At 38.6% G+C, this 22,471-nt stretch overlaps 2 protein-coding genes across 9 annotated transcripts in view; one reads left to right on the top strand and one right to left on the bottom strand.

The window, feature by feature from the left end:
• Positions 1 to 8,135, top strand: part of LUC7L2 (LUC7 like 2, pre-mRNA splicing factor) — a 76,062-nt gene extending 67,927 nt beyond the window's left edge. For all 4 annotated transcript variants that reach the window (XM_051963608.1, XM_051963609.1, XM_051963612.1 and 1 more), the window contains one exon: positions 1,373 to 8,135. In XM_051963608.1, coding sequence (XP_051819568.1) covers positions 1,373 to 1,574 — 202 coding nt within the window. In that variant the 3' untranslated portion in view covers positions 1,575 to 8,135. The remainder of the gene's footprint in view (positions 1 to 1,372) is intronic.
• Positions 8,136 to 15,619: 7,484 nt separating this feature from the next.
• Positions 15,620 to 22,471, bottom strand: part of KLRG2 (killer cell lectin like receptor G2) — a 33,763-nt gene continuing 26,911 nt past the window's right edge. For 2 of the 5 annotated variants that reach the window (XR_007954237.1, XM_052000798.1), the window contains exons 4-5: positions 18,743 to 18,878; positions 18,189 to 18,283 (exon numbers count right to left, since the gene is read on the bottom strand). Coding sequence is in view for 3 of the 5 variants with exons in the window: in XM_052000798.1 (XP_051856758.1) it covers positions 18,771 to 18,878 (108 nt within the window). In the remaining 2 variants the exon portion in view is untranslated. Of the gene's footprint in view, positions 18,284 to 18,742; positions 18,879 to 22,471 lie in introns of all 5 variants that reach the window. The other 3 variants (XR_007954236.1, XM_052000796.1, XM_052000797.1) reach the window with 3 other exon arrangements.

Below are 22,471 nucleotides of genomic sequence, written 5' to 3'. Positions count from 1 at the left end.
TGCTATTTCAGATAAAATTTACAATTTTTTTAAATCAGTGAATTGAATGGCTTTCAAAAAATGCACTAGTTTTTTCATGTTTTAGTAAAATAAATTAAGCATAATTTATAATTTTATTTAATCTTTCTTTAATATAAGGTCTTAATAACACCTTAGTATTATCATTCTGTACATTTCTTATCCTGCAGTATAGGTATGGGGATTATGAATCCTAACTTTGCCATTTATTAGCTGTATGATTATTTTTGCATTTGTCTTGTTTTTACTTATCTTTAAATCTTTATAAGTTTTGATCTAATTTCTTTTTCCTTACCTTTTCTCTTGAATTTTAAAGACAGAATGGCAGTAGTGTTTCATTGGTTGCTAGGATAGTAGGGTGAATGACAATTTTTTAAATTTTTAATTTATTTTAAGATTTCTTTTTATGTCATTGCTACATTTTTTTAAAAGAGAATTTCCAGAGGCAGGAAACCAAGATGATAATTAGAATGGTGAAGACTTTTGAGTTCAAGAACTAGGGTGTATATCTTGAAGAAGAAGAAAAGACCTAGAGGGAATCAAGATACGTATTTTTAAAGATACATGTGGAAGAAGGATTAGCCCTACAGGGCAGGAGTAACTAATGGGTCAAATATGGACCTTGTTAAATATGGAAGCTAGATGAGGGTGAGGGAGGGTGGAAAGAATGTATTCGTGATTCATATTTCATTTGATCTAGATGGGTAGCTTTTGAGGTGCTTCTTAACTGATATTCTGAAAAAATGTCTTACATTTACTTATTAAGGCCATTACTCATTTAGCTAAGTCAGAAAGAATAGTTTTCTTCTTACTGGAAACATTTTTTATTTAAACCTCCCACCTATTAAAGTAGCCAGCTTCTTTTCTTGTCCTCAAAGTCTATCTTATTCTAGGCCTTCTACTTCATTCTGCAAGTCAATAATCCACTTCTTTGGAGTTGACTCATTTTATTATTTGTTTTAATTTAATGGCATCTTTGATGGACTTTTAGTTGTACTATTACAGTGCTTAATAACATGTTTGATATAGAAATTAAAATTAAAATTTCATTTTGTTTCTTAATTTGTAAAATTATATGGCACTGTGAAACTAAAGTGTGTTGAATTGTTCAACTTAAATTTTTTAACTCAAACCTTATATTTGCAGATTTCTTTTCCTGGGTCATCCTTAAATCATTCTGTGTCTTACATTATCCACAGCCGAATTCTGTTCTTTCTGATAAGTGTTTTTATTGCTGTTTTCCCTCTATATTCATTCTCATGATAATTACTTTGTACAAATTCTTAGTCTTTCATTTGTGATTCTGGGCTTCCTCTATTTAGCATGTCAAATTTGGCTTCTTAATGTTTTTCAGATCCTCAAAAGAAAGGTCTTCTGGAGATAAAGAGCGGTCATTAAGAGACCAAGACCTAGCATCACGTGACAAAGATAGGAGTTCCAGAGAGAGGTCTCCTCGTGACAGAGAGAGGAAAGATAAGAAACGTTCTTATGAGAGTGCTAATGGCCGATCAGAAGACAGGAGGAGCTCAGAAGAGCGTGAAGCCGGGGAGATCTAACAGGCTGTACATTTCCTCAGTCCTTAAGCTTCCTATGGAGTTACATACAATTGTTTAGTTTACAGCTGTTCAAGGCAACCCAGCAGTTCCAGACACCGATCCAACTAGGCTAGATGTACAGTATCTAAAGTTTGGCTTTAACTCAATCTGAACTGAACGTCTTTTCCTGGATGAAGTCTAAAATTGCATCCATAGTTTCTGATGAACCTTAATTCAATTCTGAAAGGTTATTCTGTTCACAAGTGCAGTTTTATGTAGTAAATTGCAGATCTCAATGTTTTATTTTCAGTAGAAGTTAGAGTGAACAAATTGTGTTACTTGCCTTGGGCTTTCTTGAACATTTGTAAAATTCTTTTTTTCTAGTCAGCAGCAGCTTTGGGAGTCTTATTTTGATTTCTTCCTCTATCCTTCTGTTCTACCCTCCCACCTGCCACCCCAAATTGCAAAGTGGGGCAGGAATTGGAGAGGCCATATAACTTGGGTTAGAAATTTCTGTTCCCACTGATTAATTGCTAGTTGGTTGCATTTGTTGCTAGAGTGTGTGTTCTGGAGAAAATGGAAATGTTTGGTTTTTTTTCCCCCCTTTTTTTAAACAGTGCCTATTTAGATTTGGAAGTTGAACAGCTGTTGCATTACACCTTTTGCATTTTTATTGAAATTTTGAAATCAAACCTTGTCTTGATTTTTCTGTTACCATTGAATTGCTATGTTTAGGTTATTGGGGGGGTGGGGAATTTTTCTTAAGCACTTCTTGTGTTTGTTTTTTTCCTTGTGGAGTGTAAAGGCTACACCTCTTAATTGTTTAAAAAAAAAAAAGATAATAAAATGAAAACAACAGTCATCACCACCACTACCACCACCACCATCACCATTAAACAAACCTGCATTGTTAAGTAAGTTGTCACATAGCACTTTGTCCTGTGGACATTCCTCACCTTTTCCTGCCATTGATAATTCCTTTCTATGTAATATACAAAAGATATAAGGAGACACTTTCAAAAATTCTGAACTATGGGCATAACTGTTTAACCCAGGCCATCTGTACTGTTTATATTCAGTTACTCAGATTTATAACACCTGCCACAGGGAGGGGCTTGGACCTGCAAAAAGAAAAATTCTGATTCTCCTTTTATTCAGCAGCACAAAATGAAATTAAAAAACAGGATAAACACAGCATTGAGAGGAACAGTATTTGATTACTAAGAGTTGATTTTACACCTAATAAGGTCTTTGAAAGTGTAAGGAAATTAGTAATGTTTTAATTGAATAACAGTTTAGCTCTAAAAGAAATCCATATCTAAATCCTAGTCTTAAATCCCGTTTGCTGAAGGGGCTCTTGTTTTGCCAGTATCCTTTGCTAATATCTGGAAAGCAAAATGATAGAGACACTTATGGTGCAAGATACAGATCTAGAGCATAGAGTAGAAAAAATATCAAGTTGAAAGAGAAGATAGACTAATGTATGTGCCCAGTATTGGCAAGTAACCGAAATATACTGCACAATAAATCCTAAGTTTAGAGTAAAATGTTGTGAATCACTCAGATGAATAAGATCTTTAATGCTTGTTTATCTACTGCCTTTCCACCTCATCTGTTTTAAAAGAGCTAGTCATCTTAAATTTGTGGTCTTCTAGGAAGTAGATCAACATCCAAGAGTGCTCTTTCGTCGAAGAAGTTGCTTGCTGGGAATGAGAATCCAAATATATTCAGTGTGTGAGTTGAGTGGAAGAGATGTCTGATTCCTTCCCGGGTGGGTGAATGATTCAGTCATCCAGGACATTTTTCTTAATCACTCACCTCTTCTTGAAGTCTAAGATCCTACAGCTTCCTTGTCAGCAAAATTTGTTTTTAATCCCTGAGTAGTTTTTTAAAATATTATCAATTTTGTAACCAATATTAGTGAACATTCTTGATACTATGTTAAACTGAACTTTCATCTGTATCAATTTAAATACATTGTTTTAAGTCCTTCAGTGAACACAGAACAACTTAAAGTGATTCATATGAATCCTTACTGTTAAAAAACAGTAGACCACTGTGCTAGCCAATTCATAGTAGCATTGGGCATTTTGAGAAGGACATTAAGTCTTAGGCCATCAGGAAATCAAATAACAAATTACCAAATAGCTTAGACTTCAGTAACTCAGGCTAGTCTAGATTAGAGAATAATATGAATTAAAGGATATCTATGTGAAATATATTAAATCCAATAACATGATCTGGGTTAAACAGTGTGAAAGTTTGGTCTTTGCTATGATATAGTTGTGTGATTTACTTTCACTCTTAAGTTTCATCCTTCAGTCCATCATTCCAGCCTGTCACATTTTTTTGGATTCTGATTCTGACATTTGCCTAGTATTATTAGTATTGTATGTAAAAGACATTGTATTTTTAAGAAAAAAATTCTGCCTAGTTCCTTCTGTCATCAAGTGAAGAAGACTCAGGAAAACATTACCAATACTGGAACTTCAGCTAGGGTGTGGCATTGGTTATAAGTCTTGAGATTTGTAGGGAAATAAAAGGAGAAAAGGCAAAAGACATCCGGATTTCAAGTAATCAGCCAGAGCAAGTTGGTGGGGTTACTGAAGATTAGTGTTAAGTATATAAGCTTGGGGTCTGCCATCGAGTCAGTGAATAGGAAGTCACCGAGTGCTGTTTTGATTGAAAGGAGTAGATACCAAAGGACTTAAGGGGATTCTTGTAAACAAGTCTGAAGCTAAGTCCAGGAATTCCAGGAAGTAGAAAGCAGTTTTACATAGTTGGCGTTCAGTGAAGCAAGTTTGGAACTGAGGGAGTGAATAGTGTAGTCATTGATAATGTAATCAATCAGTGCAAGCAGGTAGAGGTTAATGTAAAAGATGTTAGGTATCTAGGGAACTTAACTCCTTAAAGGATTGCTAGAGCCACACAGAATTTGAATCCCAGGCTACCATGGCTAGAAACTTAATACAGAAATTAGACCCCATAATACTAGGTAGTAGGTACAAGCGAAAAGCAAAGGAGAATAGGAATTGAGACCCTAAGAAAGCAGATTACCATTGGGAGGTAAGGCCAACAGAAAGACTTGAATTTGATCTGAGTTGAACTTGATTTAAATGGGTTTGTGTTTGTTTTTCAGGACAGTACCAGCCAAGGAAGTCCTGAATAGAGCAATAAATGAATAGCAGGGGACCCAGATTTGCTTCACTACATTGAAGCTAGAAATAGAGTGTTTCTTTTCCCTGATTCAAAAAGAGAAGGGGGAAGATTTATAACCCAATGGTTTTTTGACCAGAATTGGTCAGTAAAAACCTCATAAAAAAATCAATTAACATACATGGGGACAACTACTCATCTGAAAAGTTTCCCTTGGGTGCAAGCATCAGTCAGCAAAAGAGGATGGAGGTTGGACTGCAGGGGCAGTTACATTCCTTGGGCTTTCCACATCTGATAACAAGGTAGACTGATCCAAATGCCAAGCCTGTTGTGTCTATATTTCTAGTACTTTTATTACCATGGCTGTCACCCTCTTTGGACCTTGTTTTTTTTCTGTATTTCTCTAAAGTTCCAGTTGTAACTTCATGAGTTTATTAATCCTGTGACATATTCTTTGGAGTTTGGGAAAGGGAATGCCAATGTTGCATGGTACAAAGGGGAAGAGAATCACTCTCTCCTAGGGCAATTCTACCAAATGGAGGAGGGAAAGGATCTTTGGGGATTTTCCTTTTCCTTTTATATAAGTGTTGGATACCTACTGGGATGGATTAAAGAGTCTGTCTTGTTTCCCTTGGCCCACCTCACCTGGGATCTCCACTACTCCAGCTGGGGTAAGCTCAGGAGGGCCTGTTGGATTTGCTACATTTGGTGAACGGGGAAATAGCATCTTCCTCATTTGTCCCGATCCAACAATGTCTACCCTAGAAATAATTCTCTATGACCTCTGAAGTGAGTTTAAAAAATCACTCCTGGAACAACAGGAGTTGTTCAGTTGGGCACTGGACTCTGACTCCAGAAGTTTCCTTTTTGTGATTAGTTCCACAGAATACTAGAGTTAATCTTCAGTCATTGCAAGAGGCTTTCCTAGAAGTCAAGATTCCTCAAGCATGTTTGATTTTTTGGAACGACAAATTGCATTTTCCCCTACAATATAGCCAGGTTTCTGGGCCTAGATAAAGGAAAATAAAAATTTTATAGAAATTATCTAGACAAGGACGTGTTAGATTTTTTTCCACTTGAGAACCCTTTTTCCCCTAGAAATTTTTATGTGGCCCTGTATATGTAGACACATATATAAAATAATAAAACATGATTTCATGACCCCCCATTGAGGCATGAGACTCCAAACCAGTTAAGAAATTAATAAATCTAGTTTTCTAATTTGCAGAGTGAGAGGGTTAAACTAAATGTGGTCTTTTTGGTCCCAACTTCCATGATCTTTTCATTTTACAGATGTGGAAATTAATCTATTTGGAAGGGATAGATTTTGAGGAGGAAACTGAGGCCCAGTAAAGATAGATGACAGTGGAAGAACTAGAATTAAAATTTCACTCATTTTTAAGTTTTGTTTTTTGAGATGATTATGTCACATAATCAACTATGAAAATCAGCCATACCATGTATGGAATTTAAAATCCAATAAAATTTTAATAAATTGACCTTAAGCCATGTTTCTATAAATGAAGGCCTTATATATTCCAAGAGGCCCCAAGAGACTCAGCAGCTTGTCAGAGGTTATGTTTCCCATTCAAGGGCTGTGCTCAGTTTCCATGCCAACAACTATCCCCCACATACATGATCAATTGAGGGATCTTTTGAGTAGTGCCTTCCTCTCCTGTCTAGGACAAGCTACAGTGGGAATTTTAAGCCATCATTCTGTGGATTGTCATATTGGGACTGGGATATGGGAAAGTGTAGTTCAAGGATAGTAGCACTTCACAAAATCTGAAAGTTAAAGGAAATACAAAGACCATTTCCTTGCAGCTTGAATCTGAGCAACTATTAGCTGGCTTTCCCAAAAGACTTCTAATAAAGGAGAATTCACTTCTGAGGCCATTCATTCCACTCTTTGCTAGCTGTAATTAATGTCTTGTCTATATTTGCAACAAATTTCACTCCTCGATGCTCCTGGTTTTGACTATCAGGATCAAGCCAAAATAAGGTGAATCCATCTTCCACATGAAGCCTTTTGAGTGTCTGAAGATAGCACTCCTGTCCCCTATCAAAGTCTTTCCAGAGATGAATATGGTAATCCAGATGTGGCCTAGTCAAGGCAGATTTTGTTGTTCAGTTGTGTCTGACTCTTTGTGACCTCATGGACCATATTTTTGATAAGGTTTTTTTGGCAAAGGTACAAACAGGCTTAGTGACTTGCCCAGGGTTGCACAGCTAGTAAGTGCCTGAGGCCTAATTTGAACTTTGTTCTTTATGACTCCAGGTCCTGTGTTCTGTCCATTGCTCTAAAGGCAGATGACAGAAAGTTACAGAAAGAGCATTACTCCCCTTTTCTTGGAAGCTGTGCTTCACAATGAAATCTAAAATTGCATTCACATTTTTGGCTAACCTAAAAATGCCTTTTTTTTTTTTTTAATGAATTGTCTAGCTGTGTTTTCTTCCTGGTTTGTGTAGGATTTTTTTTTTAAACCTAAGTGTAAGACTACATTTATCCCTAATAATACATTTATTCCTATCTGCCAAGAAAACCCTGTTATTACGTTTGACCCAAAGCCTCTAGGTATTTTTGTAACTGGATTCTTAAAAGACACCTTAGCTATGAATACCCCCAATTGTTTGCCTTCTTTGCCATCTATGCCTTTATCAGAATCCTTGATAAAAACTGTGAAACAGCACAGAACCAAGGTATTGTCAGGAATACCATCTTCCCAGTCCCTCAGTCACAGCCTAGGAGTTGGCTGGATTCCTGGCTATGGCCCAGCCTGGGTCCATTTCACCTTTGCAGCATAGCCCAGGAAGCCTCCTTTTCTCTGCAGACAAGCCGGCCTGCCTCCCGACTTCTCACCCCACTCTGTCCTCTAGTGGCCAAAGTGATGTTCCTAAAGTGCAGAGCTCACAATGTCGTGTAGACCATCTTCCCACCAAATAAACTAGCTGTATATTCCAGAATCAAATACAAATTATCTTTTTGGCATTCAAAGCCTAGATTCCCCCCTCCTCCCCCACCTCCCATCTTTTCAGTCTAATTGTACTGTGTACTCTTTAACCCAGTGACACCTCTTTTGCTGTTCCACATCTCAGCTGGGCATCTTCTCGCTGTTCCCCTTGTCTCATCACATTTATTGTCTTCCTATGAGTCAACAAATTCCATCATATACACATCTTTCCCAATCCCCTTTTCATTCTTGTGCCTTTTTTCTATTTCTTATTTATATACCTTGCTTGTACGTATTTGTTTGCTTGTCTCCCCCATTAGACTGTGAGCTCCATGAGAGCAGGGACTATATTTTTTGCCTTTATTATTATTTTTTGTATCCCCAGTGCTTAGCACAAGTGCCTGGCACATAGTAGGCGCTTAATAAATGCTTATTGATTGATTCTTTGCAAGTTGATAAAGAACTATTAATGGCCTCTCTGTTTTATCCAGTCATTTCCATTTACTCAAGTTGGAGTAGGTAAGAAGACATAGGACAATTCTTTTTATGGCATTTGTGAGTCCGGCAAGGGATGGAGAGGAAGAGGAATTAAGAAAAGGTTAATGAAAGCAGAATTATTTTCATTGTGAGCTCTAATTGTAATAGAATTTCAGGTGGGAAGAAGCTTAACTTTTACAGGAGAGAAAAGGCCAATGTGAGATGGAAAGAGCCAGAAGAAACTTGAGGGTCCAACACCCAACATCTGACACTTTGTGACCCTATTTGGGTTTTCTTGGCAAAGATGCTGGAGCAGTTTGCCTTTTTGTTTTACAGAGGAAGAAACTGAGGCAAACACTAACGTGACTTGCCCGGGGTCACACAGCTGATATCTGTTGTCAGATTTGGAAGATATTTCTGACTCCAGGGCCCCATTCGATGAATTATGGCACCACCGAGCTTTCCCTTATTTCACAAATACAGAAATTGGAGCCCCGCCTAATAATGAATTGTCTGGTCACAAGTTAAAAAGGAGGGCTGGAATAGAAGTTCAACTTTGATATCAGAATTGTAAGAAACATCAATGACCAATCTACCTGACAAGTAATTAAGTAATAACAAATGTTGAATTGATCACCCTATTTTTTCTTGAAGACTTCCAAAGGAGAGGGGAGTTCTCAGCTTCCGGAAGCTGACGGTTTAATGTTGGGATGGCACTACTTAGGAAGTTTTCCCTAAGTCAAGTCTGAATTTGTTAAAGATTAAGTTAAAACATACAGATAGACTTGCATTATTGTATTGAATGATTTTCAGTAGTGTAAATGATTTCTCAAAGTAATCAGAAAAGTAGAAAAGCTAGAAAATAATTTTCCTATTTCTTAGAGCCTCTTCTGTTTTTGATTTATATTTTCTTAGTGATATTGTCATCTCCCATAGGTTGAATTAATTTCAATTTTTAAGTTACAAATTGCTGGCTAGCTATGCCTCCTCCCTCAGTTTTGTAGTTATAAAGTTGACATTTTTCAAACTTATTTTATTTTTCTAAAAACATGCAATGTTGTTTTCAACATTCACCTTTGCAAAACCTTGTGTCCAAATTTTTCTCCACTTCTCCTTCCTCCCCTAGACAGCAAGCAACCCCTTATAGGTTAAACATGTAATTCTTACAACCATATTTCCATATTTGTCATGTGCAAGGAAAAAAAACTCAAAAGGGTGAAAAACCACAAGAAAGGAAAAAAAAAACAAAAAAGCAAACAAGGTAAAAGTACTATGCTTTGATCTACTGGAAATTGATTTTTTAAAACCTAAGTGTACCCGACTCCCGACTACCTTTGTACTTAAAATTCCATCTTATTAGTGTGACCCAAAGCTTTCAGAATATTGAATCCATGGGAGATGAGCTGGGTAGCCAGATGGCCTTGGCGTAGTAGATAGAACACTGGCCTGAAGCCAGGAAGGCTCTTCCTGAGTTCAAATGTATTCTCAAACATTATTAGCTATGTGACCCTGGGAAAGTCTTGTCTTAACCCTGTACCCTTAGGTTTCTTCTCTGTAAAATGAGCAGGAAAAGAAAATGGCAAACTGTAGTATATCTGCCAAGAAAACCCAAATGGAATCATGAAGGGTCAGACATGACTGAACACTGAGAAGTCTCCTGAACTATGTCACAGATCAACAGCCTTTGAACATCTCACCTTGGCTAGGGGTCCTTTACTCCTCTCCAACTCAAACTATCCAAATAGGACTGTCCTAAATCTTCCTCCATTGTGGCTTGGGGCATTGCTATCCACTTATCTTAGGTGTGCAACATGTCATCCTCAACTCTTCTCCCTCACCCCAAGTAGCCAGTCTGTTGCTAAAGCTTGTTTGTTATCACAAGGTCTCTGGTTGGCATTTCTTCTCCATTCACATGTCTCCCACCCTCGTTGGGACCCTCAAGGCTTCTCACCTGCAATACAGCAATAGCCTTCTAACTGAACTCCCTACCTTATCTCTCCCTATTACAATCCAGCAGCAGCAGCCAGCAGTGATTTTCCTAAAGCTTAGGTCTCCCACCTAAGTGCTCACCCACTGGTCCAATGATCTCTAGCTCCCTATTACTGCCAGGATCTCACTTGGTTAAAATTTAAAGCTCTTTAATATGGTCTTTTTTCTCCTTTTCAGTCTTTATTCTAGAGTCATTATGTTTTGTCTGCTTCGCACATGATACTGCATTTCATATCTGCATCTTTACCTTTCCAGTCCCCATCCTTAGAATGGATCTTTTGTCCTTTCTAATTTCTACCTTCAAGAGAAGATTTGTCCTGGGCTATATTCCTCCTCCACCTACATCCACTAGTGTCTCTCCCTTTGAGATAACCTTCCACCACCTCTGTATATATCATGTATAGGCCTAATTTATCTTTTGCTTCTTCCTTTAAAATATAAACTCCTTGAAGGCAGGGAATCTTTTCCTTTCTTTTTGTCCCTAGCTCTTATCACAGTATCAGGCACATAGTAAAGATATAATAAATGATTATTGACTTCATAATGTTGCCAAGGACCAATCATGCTTATTTTCATCTGGATATTTGGAAGCTCTGCCTTAAGGTGTATGTCCTTTGTGACTGCACATTCCTATTTCTATGCTTCCTACTATTTGTACTTTGTGATATTACTCATTTTTTCTTGAATGGGTCCTAGAGAGCTTTTTTATCTAGTCTGTCTGAGCTATTCCCCAACTTGTGCTATATCCCATCAAAATCTTTCCATATTGGCCACCATTCAATGTGGGTGGGTTGTCTGTCCTGCTCTACCCTTTCTCTTTTTCCTTTTCATAGTCTCAACCTCTTCTGCCTTCTTCCCCTTCCTGGTCTCAACAACGTCCTTCATTCCCTGATCCATATTGAGAACACACCTCCCTGCTATTTCTCCTCTCCCAGCCCTCTTTTAAGGGTCCCTGAATTTCTCTTTTAAATTCACCCGACCTAGTGACATATTCCATTCATTGTACAGGATCTCATACATGGCTTCATAATGTACATTTACATTTTAATTGTAATGTCTTTTGGTCTCTACATTTCACAAATAACCATAGATCTTTTCTGATGAATCATCCTGAAATTTATAATCCCTCTTGGGGTGAGCACAACACTCCTTGTTTTCCCACCCTTCCACCATGTGGAAAGTGTCCTCATGGTGGCATGAGGTAATAATAGCATTTATATAGTCCTTTGCATATATTAATAATAGCATTTATATAGTCCTTTGCATATATTATCTCATCTGGCCATCACAACAACCCTGTGAGGTTGGTGCAATCATTATTACAATTTTATAGATGAGGAAACTGAGGTAAACATAAATTGACTTGCCTAGAATTATATGGTGGTATAACTCAGCTCAAATCCATTTTACATAAGACTTTCCTTATTGGTGAAGATTGATTATGCCATGCTTTATACCTCTGTGAGGGAGCATGGAAACCCTGATGGTTTGACTTCAAGCTTCAAGAAAGAAGATAAGGGAGTTTCTTTGGTCCCTAAATGGGGAGAAAGACCTCTGGAAGATATCAACCTATAGAGGACCTTTATCATGTCTCTGTTCTCAGCTTATCAGCACTAGAGGCTTGGGGAATTTCTCCTTGGATGAGATCTGGGATCTTATTAGTTAAGCTGAGATAGCTGGCTCCAGTAGGAAGGCTTATTCAGTCTGTGTATTGTCTAGTATATTCTCATCTGTGTATCTTCTCTAGTTTCTATTTGCTACTGGATTGAATAAATGGCATTTATTTACTATATGCTGTGAGTCTGTGCACATGCGCGTGTGTGTGGAACTGAATTTGATAAGGAGGAAGTCAAGCTTTTCTAGACTAACATTTGGGGAGAGAGAAATTTAGCCTGGTCTTTCCTGTTCTGGAGGAGAACAGAGTGACCAAATCTATCCCTCTTTATTTATCCCTCTACCCCATCCTCTGTTCTGAGACTTTAGCTGGCTAAAATAATGCAAATGATTCCTGGCAGAATCAGTTGGCCAGTCACCTCAGGCAAGAAGGGAACTTCTATGCACTAAATGCCGAAGTCATGAGGAAGAGGTTCAGTCATTTTCCCAAATAGTTTTGAAGGCGCCTTAGTGATGATCATCTAGTCGAATTCCCTAATTTAACACTCCAAAGATGAGATCCAGAGAGATGAGATATCAACTATGTCCACAGAACAATTGATTATTTTATAAATTGAGCACAAAAACCAGTCAAGAAATGGTTTGTCATAACTGGCAGAAGTTTTCACCTTTCATCTGGCTATTTCAATATTTCCCACCCTGTTCCATTTCATGACTTAACAATACTGAGAGAAAAGAGAAGGGGAAAAGAATGGACAAGAAAGAACTATGCCAATTCTTTCCCTACTCTCTACCTAGCATATTATTTCAACCCCCTAATTTAGGACCTATTCATTTTCAAGTGGGCCTGTACATTTGCTAATTAGTGAATTAGAGGAGACTTACTCCAGTTCAGAGAAAAATAAAAATCTGGACTTTCAGGGAAAAAACCTTCAAGACACTTAAGTTCAAAAACAAATAACATTGCTTTACCTTTCTTAGTTCACTGCAAATATTTTAGCATTAACTTCAGGCTTTAACTCATTAATTCAATAAAAAGTATTTTTCAATTCATTAATTTTAGCTCAATAATGATGTTGTCTCAAGCCTACATTGTACTTCATTGCAGAGAAGAGAAAGGAAGAAGTGATTCTGGATGAAATAAACTAAGGGAGTCTGAATGTTCTGAACATGACTACATTGAAATCTTCCTGGAGATGTCTCATGTCACAGATGCAGCCTTGGCTCCCCCAAAGCCACTGGGTAACACCCATGTTCTTAACAGATACAACCAAACTAGAAAGGTTTAGCATATGGACCTACTGACAGATTGTCTGTGGCTCGTCACTTAATTGGGTGTTGGATTATTTCAGCCACCATTTTTTTTCAGCCATTCAGTCATATTTTTGACACATAGACTTTAAAGCGTCCCTACCAAAAAGGGATGTCAATCCATTATACCATATAGATGGGTAATAAGTCCCTGCCTCCCAGTGTCTCAGGAGTGTTGGGACAGAAGTGTCAAAACTCATGGCAGAATTTTCCAGTGCAGACTCTTAACCAGATTAAAATGTAATTGGGAAATGTTTACAAAATTTGGTATTCATCCCTTGTTCTCAGAGAGGACCAATGACATCCTGGAGTTGATATCTTGACTTACACCCTTATTGGATTTAAATGAGGTTCTCAAGGGCTTCCAAAAGTCATCAGCCTCACTCTTGCCTCCTGAGCCATCCAAATGTAGTGGCAAGACAAAAGGCAGGGTGGCTGGTGATCCCCCAGCGGGTGACCGTGACCTGTTTAGCAAAATAAATAAAATGCCATATAGGTAATGTTAAATTGTATTTTTCTGAGTCAATATGCCATCTACAAGGATCTGTTTGCATTTGAGTTTAACACCACTATTTTGGGGAAATAGGAGTCTTTACAATAACTCTTAAGAAGTCTGATTTTCCTCTCCTCTCTGCCTGTCATTTAGTCTGAAATTATTATTATTGTTGTTGCTGTTGCTGATAATGAGTCAAAAGTCAAAGATAAAATCCATAGCTCTGACTTGGCTCCAGCCAGCCATGTCCCAAGGTTTAGTGATCAAATGCTGCTGTCCTTTGCTGTGAAAACAGTGATAGGAAAACCTAATACAAAAAAGAAAGTATAGTGAGGTACGACCTAACAAGGACCAAGGGCCTCAGCTGGGGCTTCCACATGAGGGAGGAAAAAAAGAGAAAGAGGAAGAATGGAAAGGGGAGTGGGGAGACAAATGGGGAGGATGGCTGGGGGAGAGGGGAGAGAAATGTTAGAGCAAAAGAGACTTGGGCGTTATCCGCTCCAACCACATGATTTCAGTTGAGGAAACTGAGCCCCAGAGAAGTTGATTAGATGTAGACACTTGTAACCCAGGACAAGTAAGTTGCTTTTCTGTGTGAAGCTCCATTTCTGTTTGTAAAGTCAAATGATTGAACTGAATAGTGTCTAAGGCACCTTCTAGCTCTGTCTGTAATTGTCTCTAGACCATGGGTTCTAAACCTTTTGACAGTCTGGTGAAGCCTAATGGACACCTCAGGATTATGTTTTTAAATACACAAAATACATGGAATTACAAAAGAAATCAATTGCATCAAAATACTTTTTAAATCCATGGCTCCCAGCTTTGGATCATATTTGATGACTAATAATTCTATCTGCAAGTCTTATTTATGACCCAGTGATGTTTGCTACTGTCTCTAAAAGTAAAAAGAGGATCCATTTCTGTTGCATGAAAAGATTTTCAGGCTCCTTTCTATCCTATCCCAGACACTACAAAGTAGGTTCAACTCAATAACTCATGTGTGGTGTAAAGGAATTTCAGAACATAAAACTGAGGTGTACCTCTTAAATAAGGAATCAGATTTTCACGTGTGGCTGGTAGAAACTAACCTCCTTACTTTAACATCACATCTCCAGCATCAGCAGTCTCACTTGACTCAGTTTTCAAAAGCTAAGAAAGCCCTAAATAATTTGCCTGTTGTCAGTGAAGGCCACTGGTCTCCGAGTTATGGTTTTTCTGGTTACGCCCACCCTAGGTGGAACTAATACTTTTAATCTCTCTTTTGTCTCTGAAGCTATACATTCCTTCCTTGAGTGGTCTTGGCTACACTCTTTCTACCAAGGAGCAGAAAATAATACACTGACTTTGAAATCACCCTTATCACAAATTCAACAGTGCCCTTAGAATATTGATTTGTCTTCATGTTGTCTCTCTAGCCTTTGGCTTCTGAACCCAACCTACACTGCTGGGCAACAAAATATCAAAAGGTAGATGTTACAGGGGAACAGATGTTAGCTCATCGTAAGGAAAATTTTCCTAACAGGTTTGTATTGATGGAATGAGCTGCCTTGGAGGTCCTCAAGTGAAGGTCCTCGACTTATTGAGGATATTATTTTTTGGCTGAGGCATTTAGGGTTGTGACTTGCCCAGGGTCACACAGCTAGGACATGTTAAGCGTTTGAGGTCAGACTTGAAGTCAGGTCCTCCTGACTTTAAGGCTGGTGCTCTATACACCACCAACTAGCTGCCCCTGTTGAGGATATTATTGAAGGGATTTGAGCTCCAACACTGAGACTAAATCCATTCCAATTCTCTAGCCTCAACATGATGGGTCTTGGTAGTTGGGAGTTTGGATGATTGATGGAAGCAGAGAAAATGTGATTACTGCTCAGGACGTTAAACAATAAAACCAAGATTAGAGCAGGAAAATGAGAAGTCAATAGGATCAAAAAGGAATTTGCTTTTAAAATATAGGTTAAAAAATAAAGACTTTTGGTAGTAAAAGTTTTAAAGAGAAATAAAAATTCGTGATTTGGAAATATTGATCTTCAAAGTGCTGGAGTAAGGGTGAGTTAGTGAAGAAAGCTTTCAATCAGTTGATAGATTAACAAGCATTTTATTATGTTATGTGGCAGTAGTGGAAATACAAAGACAAAAAAGAAACAGTCCCTGCCCTCACAGAACTTAGTCTTTTAGGGAAAAGCAATGTGTCACATGTATATAAATACAAAATAATTTCCAGAACATTTGATAGTTGAGAAGGAGTAGGAAAGGCCTCAAGTAGGAGATGGAACTTGAGGTGAGCTTTGAAAGGCGATTAGGATTTTTTTTTTTTTTTTGCTGAGGCAATTAAGGTCAAGTGACTTGCCCAGGGTCACACAGCTAGGAAGTTTTAAGTGTCCAAGGCTGGATGTGAACTCAGATCCTCCTAACCGCAGGGCTGTGCTCTATCCATTGTGCCATCAAGCTGCCCCAGGGAGATGAGGACTCTTAAGAAGTCTAAGTGAGGAGAAAGTACATTCCAGGTATAAGGGGACAATGCAATGATATATAACCTGAAGATAGAATATGGGGAATAGCAAATGGTTTATTTTAGAGTATTCGTAGAAGAACCAATTATAAAAAAATCTGGATATAGATTTGGCAGATTGTGAAGGATCTGATTGCCAAATAAGAAGTCTACACTTTATCTTTAAGGCCGTAGTGAGCAGATTCTGAAGCTTTCTGAGCAGAAAAGTGATATGGTCAGACCTCTCCCTTAGAAGCATCACTTTGGAAACTAAATCAAAGAAAGATTGTGGGGGAGAGAAAACTGGAGTCAGGGAGACACTTAGAAGTAATGAGGGTGATGGCCACAAGGGAGCAGATGGTGTAGGAAGTATTATGGAGTATAGAAACAAAACTTGGCTACTCATTCCATTGTAATAAGGAGAATTGAGTCAGAGGTGACCCAAGTTGAGATCTCCAGACCTTGGAGGATGGTAGTACCCATAGCAGAAATAAGTTTTCCTTCAGTTCTCAATGGCATCTTTCATTTCTCCTTCTTGTCACTCAGCTACTTCCTGATAACTGTGGTGCTTTTATGTCCCGTCTCTCACTTTGTTGTTGTTGAGGCAATTGGGGTCAAGTGACTTGCCCAGGGTCACACAGCTAGGAAGTCTTAAGTGTCTGAGGTCAGATTTGAACTCGGGTCCTCCTGTCTGTCCCACTTCTTTACAACATCTTGAACAGCAAAGTTTAGGGGCTACAATATATACAAGCTGCTGTATAGAGAAGTTGACCTTGAAAAAAAAACCCAAGCAATTTAAGAAAAATCTGGTTAGCCCATGACACAGGAATAAATTCCTAGTCAAAGTAATTGGGGTTAGCACTAATTCATGAATTTACAGAGGTGTAAGGAACCCCAAATATCATGTAGTCTACCCACCCACCTATTCCCACCTTTATTTTTTCAGCAGAGTAGGAAACTGAGCCCTGGAAAGGTCAATCAATTTGCCATTCAGCCAATGAAATCCAGGGCTTGAACCCAACTCTATTGTTAAAGTCAAGTATTATACTAATTTCAACTATTACATGTTTCGGCTTTAGAAGAGAAAAAGAGAAAAAAAAAATTAGTGGAAAGCAGAGAGGGAAAAGGAGACTTTTTGAAGTATATCTTTAATGATTTTAAGAAGTAAGGACTTATAATAGCAAGTTTTACAAGATAATATTTTCCTATGATAAGAATCACTGCTTTAGAGATTGCCTCCAGCACCTATTTAGCAATCCTGGTGGTCTTCCTGGTTACCTTGGTTTCTTTTTTTTGAGGTAGGGAAGAGGAAAGAGGAAGGAAAGGGAGGGAGCAAGACAATTAGGGTTAAGTGATTTGCCTGGAGTACCACAGTAAATGTCTAGGATCTGAAGTTGGATTTGAACTCTGGTCCTCTGGATTCCAGTGCTGGTGCTTTATTCCCTGCACCATCTAGCTTTCCATGGTTACTGTGATTTCTAATAAACACTCATTTATGTACTGTTACATCCTTTTCCATAGCCCACCTGAAGTTGTATTCTGTTTCCCAACTGGGTTTAGAATTCATCTGTAACCTCTGTAGACTTGAAATATAACTAACAATGTAGCCAGCCACAATAATTAAAGGTCACTGTAACAAAGCAATTTAAACATTATCTGTTGTTCAGTGTACTGTAATGAAAACTGGCAGTTCAATCAGCATAGGAATTTGGCTCCTTAATTCTCCTTCTCCCTTGGTAAGTAAAATAAAGCAATTATGTACATATATGATGCTGGAAATAAGGGGAACAGGAGCCAGACCCAGAAATGCTAAGTGGCCACTGGCTGAGCAAAGTTCAGAAGCTGGATTAAAATTAGAGTTAAGATTCCACAGGCTACAAACCAGTTTTCGTTAACCCCACAAAATAGGATCCCCTTGGCTGAGGACTGGAGGTCTACTACCTGAGTTTTCGATGAATAATTTGTGTTTTTCAGGGTTTGTCTCTGGGCCCTAAGCCAAGGTTTCACAGAAATATTTATATTGAGAAACCGTAACCCCCCTCAGCACACGATCTGACCTTGTCTATGTAATACCATGATGCCTTCCTGGCCCACTTCTTTTGGATTTAGACTTGAAGAGGGAGCAGATCATTTGGCCTCCCTGACACAGATCCAGGGTCGAGAGGAGGCACATTCTAAAGCTTTGAGCTTCCCTTCTTCCAAGCCCCCACAGTTCTGGTTCTGAGGGCTGTCTTCATCTTCATTTAGGAGCCTGGAAAGGAGGAAGAATAAAAGAGGATAAAGAGATGAGAAAGGATGCCCCTTTCCTTCCCTTTGACACATTAACTCTAACAGGAAGTCTTAATATCCCACCTCCAATAAAATCCAGGCACTTATTCACCCTGTATCCCCAGCATCCAAGTATTCTTTCTAAACGGGCTGGTCTGTGTGTTGCTTTGTATGTTGTACTCCCTCATTTCAGGGCTGTGGGATCCCAATAGGCTCCATCAGAGTAGAGAATGAGTGCTAAATCTGGTGTGTGTGTGGGGGGGGGAGATCTCTTGTGACCTCTCCCTCTCCCCAGATACTCTGGAAACAGTGATGGTAGGATCAGTGTAACCTACCCAGGGCAGGGGAACAGACACCAAGTTCTACTGTGTCCATAGCCCTTCATGCCATGAATGAGCCACACTGAAGACCGCTAGCAGCAGCCAGGAGCTATCCCACTCACACATGCCATCTGAATCCAATGCAGTCACTCACAGCTGAGGGGGCAATGGAGCCCCATTGATCCATTGCCACCCTTCAGGGCCTCGACGTAGACCCACCCAATATAATCTCTGGATCGGATATCTGCTCAGGAAGTCCTAGGGGGAAAAAATAGAAATGTTTCACTCTGTGGCCCAAGAGACGCTCCAGTATCCCTTATCTAAAAACTCTTCTACATTCTCCAAAGCCCCTGGCAAGCTAAGAAGCTCATGGTTTTTCCAGGTTCCTAGACATTTTCCCCTTCACTCAATGAGAGAAATTTAATTTCCCTTCTTAAATATTCAACAAACATTTAATGACTGTGTGCAAAGTGCTCTGCTGGGTACTGAGGTGGGGGAGGAAGGATTAAAACATAGTCCCCAAAACTACTAATCTAATTCAATCATAAAATGGTAGAGATGGAGGACACTTAGGGTAAAGACATGTCGTCAGAAGGCAAGGTAAAACAGGTAAAACAGTTGTCATGAGGATAGGAGAGGGTAGCAGAAAGGAGACAGCACATCTGGGGAGGGGGTGACCAGGAAAGGTTTCATGGAGGAGGTAGCATTTGACCGAAGTATAAGATGAGTAGTGGAGAAAATGGTGGGTCTTCACCTTCCTGATTTCAAATGTGGACTCAACACTTCCTAGCTGCATGACCCTGGGCAAGTCACAACCCTGTTTGTGTCAGTTATCTCCTCTGTAAAATGAGCAGGAGAAGGCAATGACAAACCCCTCTAATATCTTTGCCAAGAAAACCCCAAAGTGAGTCTTGTAGATTTGGCACTTCTAAAATAACCGAACCACAAAGGACTTGGATAGGCGATATGGAGGCATGTGTGGAGACAAAAGTGGGAGCAATGATAACAATTGTTTCTATATCACATTTTTAAAAATACAGATTGCTTTTCTCACAACAAGGCTTGGAGGTCAGGCAATATCATCCCCATTTTACAGGTGAAGAAGCTAAGACTCAGATAAATGGCTTGCTTAAAATCACACAGCTGGTAAATGTTGAATACAGGTTCTCCAGGACCAAGCTTAGTGCTCTTTTCACCATGTCTCACAGGAGTGAATGGCATACAGAAAGGCAAAGGGAGCATATTCAAGCACAGCAATTTGGATTAATTACAGCATCTTGGCCTTAGAAGCTTGGACTTCCTCCAGTAGGAAATGAAAGTTCATTAGGTTTTTGAGCAAAGGAGTGAAATGATGAAAATAGTATTTAGAAAGGATTCCTCTGGTGGCCGGTGTAAAGTGGATTAGAGAAGGAAGATAACTATAGACAGGGAGACCAGCCAGGAAGTTATTGCAGAAGTCCAAGTGTGAGGCAAAATGGGCCAAAAGTAGGATCATGGAGCTAGGAAGGAATCTTAGAAAGCAGAAACCCAATCCTTTTCTTAACAGATAGAGAAACTGAGAACTATAGTAGTAAAGTGTCTTATTTAATGTGATACAAAATAGTATCCAAGTTGGGATTCTGAATCTGGGTCCCCTAACTCCAAAGTTTGCATTAGTGGGAATGGAAAGGAAGACACAGCTTGAAGAAAGAAGAATTAATAGAGCTTGATATGATTGGACATGGGCAGTGAAGGGAAAGGGAAAGTCTGGGAGATTTTATATTAATAAGTAAGAATGATGAGGCTAGAGAGATAGCTGCCTGGAAATGTCTAGCAGGAAGTTGAAATGGGAGACCATATTTTGGGAGTGAGAACAAGACTGAAGGTTAGAGGGTCAAAAGCACAGGAGTACTGGTCACAACCACAGGAGGAGGTGAGTAGAAGATATCACTGAAGAACATAACCTAAGGAGAAAAGGAAAGAGAACCAAGAACAGAATCCTTCTGGATCTTCCAATCCCCTCCCCCCCAAATCCTTCCAGATGTCTCAATAAACTCAATAAAATAGGTGTTTGTGATGGAATATTATTGTTCTGTGGGAAATGATGAGCAGGATGCTCTCAGAAAAAAACAAAACAAAACCAAAAAAACCTAGAAAGGCCTCCATGAACTCAAAGTGAAATGGACTATAGACAAAGTATAGCAATATTCTAGGATGGCCAGCTGTAAATGATTTTGCTATTCTCAGTAATATGATCATCTATGACTATTCTGAAGGACATATGATGAAAAATCCTATGCATACCCAGAGAAGGAATTGATTGTATCTGAATACAGGTTGAAGCATTCTCTTTTTTTCTCTTTTTTTAAACCTTTTCTTGAAGGTTTTTATTTTCATTTAGGGTAGGAGATCTATTTCTTTCACAACTTAACTTCTATGGAAATGTTTTTACATAACTTTGCATATAGTTTCTTAATTGTGGATGGGGATAAGGAAGAGAACTCAAAAAGTTAAAAAAAATTGTTTTGAATGTAACTGGGGAAAAAATTAAATATATATATAAAGAAAAACCCTTCTAGGAAGCTTCTGCCTCATAGTCTTTCCCTAACAATGCATCCCCCTTCAGCACTGAAGTCTACAGCAGCATCCATCTCTTCATCTTGCATTACTGAGGGACGACAAGACTAATGACAAAATACTTTTCCCCCAACTTCTTCCCAGAAGCAAGCACTGTTTTTTGTTTGTTTTATCAGATATCTATATTGCATATGTTTGGAGGACCATGCCTTGTTCTGTTCCTCAAACTGCCCTCCCCAAGGTCTGAGTTTCCACATGGGAAATGGGAGAGTATGCTAGATTTGGGGAAGACTATCTTACCCATTTTTGCAGATGAAGAAACAAAACTCTAAAGATGAAATAATTTGCCCAAAGTTGCACAAGGTCTCCAGTCACAAAGCCAGAATTAGAACCCAGGACTTTTGACTGCCTTTTCCCTCTGCCACCCCCTCCCTCCAATATACTGTACTAGCTCTCAGAAACCCTGTATGCATGGGCATGAAAGACTTTTACAAGAAGATTAAAAAATGCCCCATTTATGTAGATCTTTATAAATCCTTCCCTTTGCAGCAAACCCATGAGGTAAGGGGTCTACGTGTTCTTATCTCTATTTTATATGTAACATATAAAATAATATACTCTCTATATATTGCTAGTAAAGCTTCAGAACTAGGACTGGTGCCACATCTGATCATATTTCCATTACTACAAGGCCTCCTTAAAGCTACTGCCAAGGAAGAGGCTGGTTCAGATCAAGAGAAGAGATTCAGCTCTAACAGTGTTGATATGGGCTTTGCAAACCTGAAAGCATTACAGACATGTCAGCCATTGACATATCATTTTATATATATATATATATATATATATTATCAATAATGTTATTATTAAAGTCTACTTTTTGAAAGACTTGAGTCACCACATTGACTATTTTTATAAATATGGGGACTGGGATAGAACCTAAGATTCTATATCCTGCCAATACTTTTTTTTTTCAGTTAATTAGCATTTTTATTTATTTATTTTTTAATAATTATAACTTTTTATTGACAGACCCCATGCCAGGGTAATTTTTTACAACATTATCCCTTGTATTCACTTCTGTTCTGACTTTTCCCCTCCCTCTCTCCATCCTCTCCCCCAGATGGCAAGCAGTCCTATACATGTTAAATATGTCACAGTATATCCTAGATACAATATATGTGTGCAGAACCGAACAGTTCTCTTGTTGCACAGGAAGAATTGGATTCAGAAGGTAAAAGTAACCAGGGAAGAAAAACAAAAATGCAAATAGTTTACATTCATTTCCCAGTGTTCTT

This window comes from Antechinus flavipes, chromosome 5, assembly GCF_016432865.1.
Source record: "Antechinus flavipes isolate AdamAnt ecotype Samford, QLD, Australia chromosome 5, AdamAnt_v2, whole genome shotgun sequence".
NCBI classification, from domain to species: Eukaryota; Metazoa; Chordata; class Mammalia; order Dasyuromorphia; family Dasyuridae; genus Antechinus; species Antechinus flavipes.
This window is presented reverse-complemented; position numbering and strand designations above follow the sequence as displayed.